Raw genomic sequence first — 8,163 nt, 5'->3', positions numbered from 1 at the left:
GAAGTGAACACAGATGGTGACTCTCCTGAGAGTCTCCTGTCTTAATAAATTGTTCTCAAGTAACATCACCGGTCCACTTGTGTGCTCGTAAACAGGAGGAGAGGCAAATGAAATGTGTTAAAAGAAGTTGCAATTAACATGTACAGAAGTCCTGCATCAGGGTGGTCACACTGTAGTTAAGATTAAGATAGGTACTCCTTTCTGAGCCCCTGTTTTCAAACACTCAAGTTATTTTCCAGTTTACCTTTTGTGTTGTAATTGGTCATGCTTATGCTCAACTCAAAGCCAATTTGTGTGTGTGTGTGTATTTATATATGGGAAAACCATAAAGGCATTTTTTAGTTACTTTTTTTCCCTATGTTAAAAATATGTCACATTTTTAATTTTTTGGCGGGGGGGTAAAGAGGGCCCTCTCAGGCCTCAAACCTGTCTTTAAAAAAAAAAAAAAAAAAAAAATCACATTTAGCAAAATGCCCACCGCTTAAGGATTACCAAAAAATTGGTTAAGATTTTCCAAGTTGACATCACCTTCCATTTACCGGTAACAGTTTAGGGCCAGCTTCAGTGCTCGTGTGTAACAGTAATCACACAGCAGTGAGACTATGCAGAAGTTTGAAGTTAAGCCTCACACTTTACACTTCCTCATGGTGTGACATGAATTATTCCATGGGTGGGTTCCTAACATCATCCTCTTGCATCAGGATGACTCAAGCCGAAAACTCTACAGGCTGCCTTTAACTGCAGTTTCTGTTACCTACGTCTCTCAGGTGATACTAATGGGGAGGTGGCCAAAAGCTATTTATAAAATGCTGTAAAATGTTAGAGCCGTTTTCCTTGACTGGCCTTCATTTACAGGTCATGTTTTGTAAGCTGAGGACAGGGAGCACTAGAGGTGATTGCTGCATAGGGTAATTGACATCTTGTTCTTGTTATATTTTTTTAATGTAGTACACTTTACATACAGAAAACATTTTTTTAATGAGACAAGCACCATAATTCTCAATTGCCCCTTTATGCCATTCTGGAAGTTTAAATGCACTTCAGATTCAGCAGATATGGCCCATTCACACTGCCCAAACTGGTGTAGAACCACTGGAGGAAAAGCTCTGCACTGGCCCTGCTCCCAACCTCTGGTGTACTGGATGGCGTGGAGGCATCATCCAAGCACACTATGGCTATTCACAGGGGCCACTCTATCTTACTTTAGGGCTGCGTAGGCCTCTGTATGTCCCCAGAACAGTGGGAGCACAAAGGTGGCTTAAAGGTGTCCCTTACCCCTCAAATCTCCCACTCCTGCTCCAAGTGCAGGAGCGGCATCCCTGAGCATCATGGCCAAAGACCATAGTGTTCCAGCTAGCTTGTAAAGCCCGTGCTGCACAGGTGCCCGGGCAGGGAAGATTTCTATGTGGGCGTCTGGCTAAGGAGCTGCTTACCTAGCATGCTGTCTTGTACACTGGGCCCCACAGTTCAGCTGCACCTCATTTAACGGGGCTGCACTTACCAGCGCCTGAGCAGGTTCTTCTGAGGCAAACCCTCACTTGTGGCTGGGACTTGGAGCAGGGGCTGTTTCCAATCAGATGGCTTCTCTTCGCCTTTCACCCATATTATTTCCCCACCCACATTGCTCAGCTAGACTCCCTTGTTCATCTCTTCCCCTTAGCTCAGGACTTTCTTCTGTGGTTGCTTTATTTCTGTCTTCCTATCAGCCCTTTTCTGTACTTTCCCTTATACAAAGTCACCAGCGTAATCCATACTGGCACCTTGCCACTAGCGGTACCTTTGTAGCACTTCCTTACTACGCTGTTGAGCTATTCAGTGGCGTGTATGAGCCCCCTCTGGTGGCTAGTTTGATGCATGGACTTAAAAGTGCAAATTGGTGCCGCTCTGCTATATTTGTTTTTATATGCACTTCAGGGCAGGGAGTGGCTCTGCCTCTGTATTTGGCAGCACCTAATTCACAGTGGCCACTACTGAAGCATTAAATTATCGTTTGGCAGTAGTTAATTTCATGGGTGGTCCAGCTCAGTGCTGCTCTTACAGTGAGCCCGGCCTGCACACAAGTGCCAGTTGCAAAGGGACCAGCTGGCACGTGATAGCACAGGATCAAGACTGCCCCCCCCCTTGTTTGCAAGGCTCTTCCCCTGGATGTTCAATTAGTCTGGCAGGATGGGGCTCGCTTAACAAACCACAGGTCTGGAAACCACAATCTTGGGAATCCTTGGCATCAGCAGGAGAACAGCTATACCAGGGCAGATCTGTGCCTTCCTTCCTGTACTCCCCTACAGCCCACTCCATGGCAGCACAATTCCTGGTAGCTTTTGAATAACTCAATGATTCCCCTTCTTTTATAAATAACCTCACCTAGTCCTGACTGCTACTCATTTACCTGCCCATCTGAGTTTCCTGAAACCACTTGAGATCCCTGCAGCGGCAGATTGAACCCAGCCTTCTCAGAACCTATGCTCTTGCCTTTCTGCAGAAAAGGCTTCAAAAGGCTAGTTTCCCAAATAAGAGAGAGCCCCACAACCTGATGCTGCCAGGAAACATTCAACTACTTATGCCCCTGCCTTTTAATGAACAGCAGTAGCCCATCACAGTACCCTTACTTGGTCTGGCTAGATCCTGGGCTCAGTCTGTGCTCAACACCCTCAGCCAGCCAGGGGCTCTGTCTTAACTCCCCCAGCCTTCGGCAGCCCTCCCCAGGCTCAGCCCTGCCCAAACTGAGCTGCTCATGGTCCTGCTGCTCTTCCACCCAGCCAGGAATCCCACTTCCTTCTCTTCCAGATCCAGGCAGTAACTGACTGCTCTGCCCCTGCTGTTTCTTTTTATATGGCCCTCCTGACACCTGATTGGTCATTCCAGCAGCCCCTCTGATTGGCTGCTTCCTCTACAGACACTCTAGGCTGCCTGGAGGATTTCTCCTCTGCTCTTTTCTCGGGCAGGGTAAGGCAGGGATACAAGGCCTCCAGCAGGGGGCCTCTGGAGCTAATCTCACTCCATCACAGTCCCATTGAAATCTGGGCCAAGTGTCAAGCAGTTACAGGAGATAATGGTCAGTTCACTGCACTACCTTTTTCTGTGCTATGGCTTTTCTGCTGTAGTTTATCATTTGCTAGGTCGTACGATTGCTATGGCAGACTGCACTGCCTCACTCTCAAAAAGCCAAAGCCAAATTCACCCAGTGACAATAGCGTTATGCCAGGGGACAACATAATTTACTGTTTAACCCTACGCTTAACATAAAACACAAAGAAATTGTCCATGCTCACTATGATATTGACACTTTAACTATGGGCATGAATGAGCTGATTGCAGAAGCATGCCTGTTAGGATATGTCTACACTATGGGATTAATCCGAATTTATATAATTCGAATTTTGGAAACAGATTGTATAAAGTCGAATGTATGCGGCCACACTAAGCACATTAATTCGGCAGTGTGCGTCCATGTACCGGGGCTAGCGTCGATTTCCGGAGCATTGCACTGTGGGTAGCTATCCCATAGTTCCCGCAGTCTCCTCCGCCCATTGGAATTCTGAGTTGAGATCCCAATGCCAGATGGGGCCAAAAACATTGTCGCGGGTGGTTCTGGGTACATCCCCCCTCTCCAGAGAAGCAATGGCAGACAACCGTTTTGCGCCTTTTTCCTGGGTGAACAGTGCAGACGCCATACCACGGCAAGCATGGAGCCCGCTCAGCTCAAGACAGCAGTCATGAACATTGTAAACACCTCGCACGTAATCGTTCAGTTTATGCTGAACCAGAACCTGCAAAACCAGGTGGCGAGGAGTAGGCTATGGCAGCGTGGCAGCGAGCGTGATGAGGCCATGGACATGGAATTATATCAAACCGCGGGCCCCAGCGCTTTGGAGATCATGCTGTTAATGGGGCAGATTATAGCCGTGGAACGCCGATTCTGGGCCCGGGAAACAAGCACAGACTGATGGGACCGCATAGTGTTGCAGGTGTGGGACGATTCCCAGTGGCTGCGAAACTTTCGCATATGTAAGGGCACTTTCATGGAACTTTGTGACTTGCTTTCCCCTGCCCTGAAGTGCCAGAATACCAAGATGAGAGCAGCCCTCACAGTTGAGAAGCGAGTGGCGATAGCCCTGTGGAAGCTTGCAATGCCAGACAGCTACCAGTCAGTCGGGAATCAATTTGGAGTGGGCAAATCTACTGTGGCTGCTGTGATGCAAGTAGCCAAAGCAATCACTAAGCTGCTGCTACGAAAGGTAGTGACTCTGGGAAATATGCAGGTCATAGTGGATGGCTTTGCTGCAATGGGATTCCCTAACTGTGGTGGGATGATAGATGGAACCCATATCCCTATCTTTGCACCGGAGCACCAGGGTACCCAGTACATAAACCGCAAGGGGTACTTTTCAGTGGTGCTGCAAGCACTTGTGGATCACAAGGGACATTTCACCAGCATCAACGTGGGCTGGCCGGGAAGGGTTCATGATGCTCGCGTCTTCAGGAACAATAATCTGTTTAAACGGCTGCAGCAAGGGACTTACTTCCCGGACCAGAAAATAACCGTTGGGGATGTTGAAATGCCTATAGTTATTCTTGGGGACCCAGCCTACCCCTTAATGCCATGGCTCATGAAGCCGTACACAGGCAGCCTGGACAGGAGTCAGCAGCTGTTCAGCTACAGGCTGAGCAAGTGCAGAATGGTGGTAGAATGTGCATTTGGCCGTTTAAAAGGTTGCTGGCACACTTTACTGACTCGCTCAGACCTCAGCCAAACCAATCTCCCCATTGTTATTGCTGCTTGCTGTGTGCTCCACAATCTCTGTGAAAGTAAGGGGGAGACCTTTATGGCGGGGTGAGAGGCTGAGGCAAATTGCCTGGCTGCTGATTATGCGCAGCCAGACACCAGGGCGATTAGAAGATCACACCAGGAAGCGCTGCGCATCAGAGAAGCTTTGAAAACCAGTTTCATGACTGGCCAGGCTACGGTGTAAAAGTTCTGTTTGTTGAAAACCCGCCCCCTTGATTGACTCATTCCCTGTAAGCAAACCACCCTCCCCCCTTAAATCACAGCTTTCTTTTAAAGGAAATAAAGTCACTATCATTTAAAAATAATGTATTCTTTATTAATTGATTATAAACATAGGGAGAGAACCGACAAGGTAACCTGGGTGAGGTTTGGGAGGAGGATAGGAGGGAAGTAAAAGGCCACTGAAAAAATGCAATATAATGACAGCCTTTTGGTTGGGCTGTCCACTGGGGTGGATTGGAAGATTGCACAGAGCCTCCTCCCCCACCCCCACGTTCTTACACGTCTGGGTGAGGAGGATATGGAACATGATGAGGGGGGAGGGAGATTATACAGCAGCTGCAGCGGCAGTCTGTTATCCTGCTGCCGTTCCTGAAGCTCCACCAGACGCTGGAGCATGTTTGTTCGATCACGCAGCAGCCCCAGCATTGCAGCCTGTCACCTCTCATCTCCAGCATCCCTCATGACCTCACATTCACTGGCATCTTTCCTGTATTTAGATACCGTGTCCTTCCACTCATTCAAATGAGCACTTTCATTGCGGGTGCTTTCCATTATTTCCGAGAACATCTCGTCTCACGTCCTCTTTCTCCGCCGCCTTATCTGAGATAGCCTTCGGGAAGGAGGAGGGAGGCTTGAAAAATTTGCAGCTGTTGGAGGGAGGGTTGAAAAAAGGGAGAGAAGTTTTTAAAATGATACATTTTACAGAACAGTGCTTATACTCTTTCATGGTGAACAACACTATTCACATTACATACCACATGTGATTTCAGTACAAGGTCGCATTTTCCATCTTAATATTGAGTGCCTGTGGCTTTGGTGTTAGAGATCACAGACGCAGGTCCGGGCAACAGAATTCAGCTTGCATGCGGCCATGGTAAGCCATTGTCTTTTTGCTTCTGCACCCTCCTTTCCCACATACCAAGCAAAGCCCACTGACTGCTGCGGTTTTCCTGTTAACCTTCAGCAGCAGAAAACAAACTAACCCCCCCCATCCAATTCTCTGGGATGATCGCTTTATCCTTCCCCCCACCACGTGGTATCAGGGAAGATCCCTGCAGAAACCAATCTAACCCCCGCCCCCTCCTCCCGCCATGAATTATCTGGGATGATCGCTGTACCCCTTCCCCCACCGCGTGGCTGGTATCTAGGGTGACCAGACGTCCCGATTTTATCGGGACTGTCCCGATATTTCCTTGTTTGTCCAGTTCCCCTGCGGGACCCGAGCGGGATGGGGGGGCTGGGGCCTGCTGCCCTCACTCTGGGGCCGCTGCGGGATTGCACCAGCTGGGCAGCAGCCCAGATGCAACTGGCCAGGGGCTGGGCGCAGCGTGCGCGCTGCTGGGTCCCTGCAGCAGGCCCGGGCTCGGGGGGTTTGGGCCCGGGCGCCAGAGCCGCAGCCACCGAGCTTGGCCATCGGCCGCTTCCTCCCCCCGCAGCAGTGGGAGCTGCTGCAGCGCCTGCTCCCGAGTCCCGCTGCCCGGGGGGGGGGGAGAACAGCCGCCGCCTGGCCCCACGGGCCGCCCCGCTACTCTCCCTACCGCCCGACTGAGTCCTGTCTGCTCGGGGCCAGGCTGGACTCTCACGCACCCTGGTCCTGCGCTTCCCCTGCGTCTCCCGGGCCTCCCTCCAGCGCTTGTGGAGGAAGGGTGTTTTCCCCTCCCCCCCCCATGTCACGCCCCCCCCAGCCCGCGTCCTGATATTTGACTTGGGTGATTTGGTCACCCTACTGGTATCAGGGAAGATCCCTGCTAGCCAAACGTGAAAAGCTCAGGGCCAATTCTCCCCCGCGCTTGGCTAACTGCAGGGAAGGATTTCTTTTCAGCCACAGGCAAACAGCCCAGTAGGAATGGCCACCTCTGTCCCCTTAATTAAATTCTCATATTTCAACCAGGTTACCATGAGCGATATCAATCTCCTGAGGATTACACAGCGAGATAAAGAACGGATGTTGCTTGAATGCCAGCAAACACCGGGACCAAATGCTGCCAGGCTTTGTCACACAATAATACGAGATTACTTGCTACTAGCATGGCGTGGCCAAGTGTCCTACCATGGAGGACAGAATAAGGCTGCACTGCCCAGAAACCTTGTGGCAAGGCTTTTGGAGTACCTCCAGGAGAGCTTCATGGAGATAGAACAGGAGTACTTGTGGCACCTTAGAGACTAACACGGCTTCATGGAGATGTCCCTGGAGGGTTTCCGCTCCATCCCCAGACATGTTAACAGACTTTTCCAGTAGCTGTACTGGCCGCGAATGCATCCCAAGTCCTCAGGGCAAAGTAATCATTAAAAAACGCTTGCTTTTAAAACAAGTTTTATATTTTAAAAGGTAAACTCACCTGAGGTGCCTTCCATGGGGTCATGGTCTTGGATACTGGCTTGGGAGGGTTGGGAGGGTACTTCAGTCAGGCTGAGAAAAAGATCCTGGCTGTTGGGGAGAACGGAGTGCTGGGTGCTCTCCGCAAGCTCGTCCTCCTCCTCCTCCTCCTCCTCTTCCCCATCCGCAGAATCCTCAGGTGTAGCTGATGAGATTACCCCCGCCTCGGAATCCACGGTCAGAGGTGGGGTAGTGGTGGCGGCCCCCCCTAGAACTGCATGCAGCTCGGCGTAGAAGCGGCATGTCCGCGGCTCTGACCCGGAGCGACCGTTTGCCTCCTTTGTTTTTTGATAGGCTTGTCTGAGCTCCTTGACTTTCACGCGGCACAGATCTGAGTCCCTATTGTGGCTTCTCTCCATCATGCCCTTGGAGATTTTTTCAAAAGTTTTGGCATTTCGTCTTTTCGAACCAAGTTCTGCTAGCACTGAATCCTCTCCCCATATAGTGATCAGATCCAGTACCTCCCGTACGGTCCATGCTGGTGCTCTTTTTTGATTATCGGCCTGCATGGTTACCTGTGCTGATGAGCTCTCTGTGGTCACCTGTGCTCTCCTGTGCTGGGCAAACAGCAAATGAAATTCAAATGTTCGTGGGGCTTTCCCTGTCTACCTGGCCAGTGCATCCGAGTTCAGATTGCTGTCCAGAGCGGTCACAATGGTGCACTGTGGGATGGCTCCTGGAGGCCAATACCATCAAATTGCGGCCACACTAACCCTAATCGGAAATGACAATATCGATTTTGGCGCTACTCCGCTCGTCACGGTGGAGTACAGAAATC

At 50.4% G+C, this 8,163-nt stretch overlaps 1 protein-coding gene across 1 annotated transcript; it reads right to left on the bottom strand.

The window, feature by feature from the left end:
• Positions 1 to 5,137: 5,137 nt before the first annotated feature.
• LOC128832902 (myb/SANT-like DNA-binding domain-containing protein 2) lies at positions 5,138 to 7,948 on the bottom strand. The gene is made up of 2 exons (XM_054020605.1): positions 7,348 to 7,948; positions 5,138 to 5,655 (listed from the first exon to the last, which is right to left on the bottom strand). The coding sequence occupies exons 1-2, from the start codon at positions 7,892 to 7,894 to the stop codon at positions 5,582 to 5,584; spliced, it is 621 nt and encodes a 206-aa protein (XP_053876580.1). The 5' UTR covers positions 7,895 to 7,948; the 3' UTR covers positions 5,138 to 5,581.
• Positions 7,949 to 8,163: the final 215 nt, after the last annotated feature.

The sequence above is a fragment of the Malaclemys terrapin genome, chromosome 2, assembly GCF_027887155.1.
Source record: "Malaclemys terrapin pileata isolate rMalTer1 chromosome 2, rMalTer1.hap1, whole genome shotgun sequence".
Lineage (NCBI taxonomy): Eukaryota > Metazoa > Chordata > Testudines > Emydidae > Malaclemys > Malaclemys terrapin.
The sequence above is the reverse complement of the archived record's forward strand: the minus strand, read 5'-3'. Positions and strand labels throughout refer to the sequence as shown.

Bases quoted from the DNA above. Each gene is read 5' to 3' on its own strand.
- LOC128832902 (XM_054020605.1), bottom strand. From the start codon at position 7,894: ATGCAGGCCGATAATCAAAAAAGAGCACCAGCATGGACCGTACGGGAG. The intron at 5,656-7,347 runs GTGAGTTTACCT...TCCCTCCAACAG, and splicing joins CCCCATGGAAGGCACCTCAG to CTGCAAATTTTTCAAGCCTC.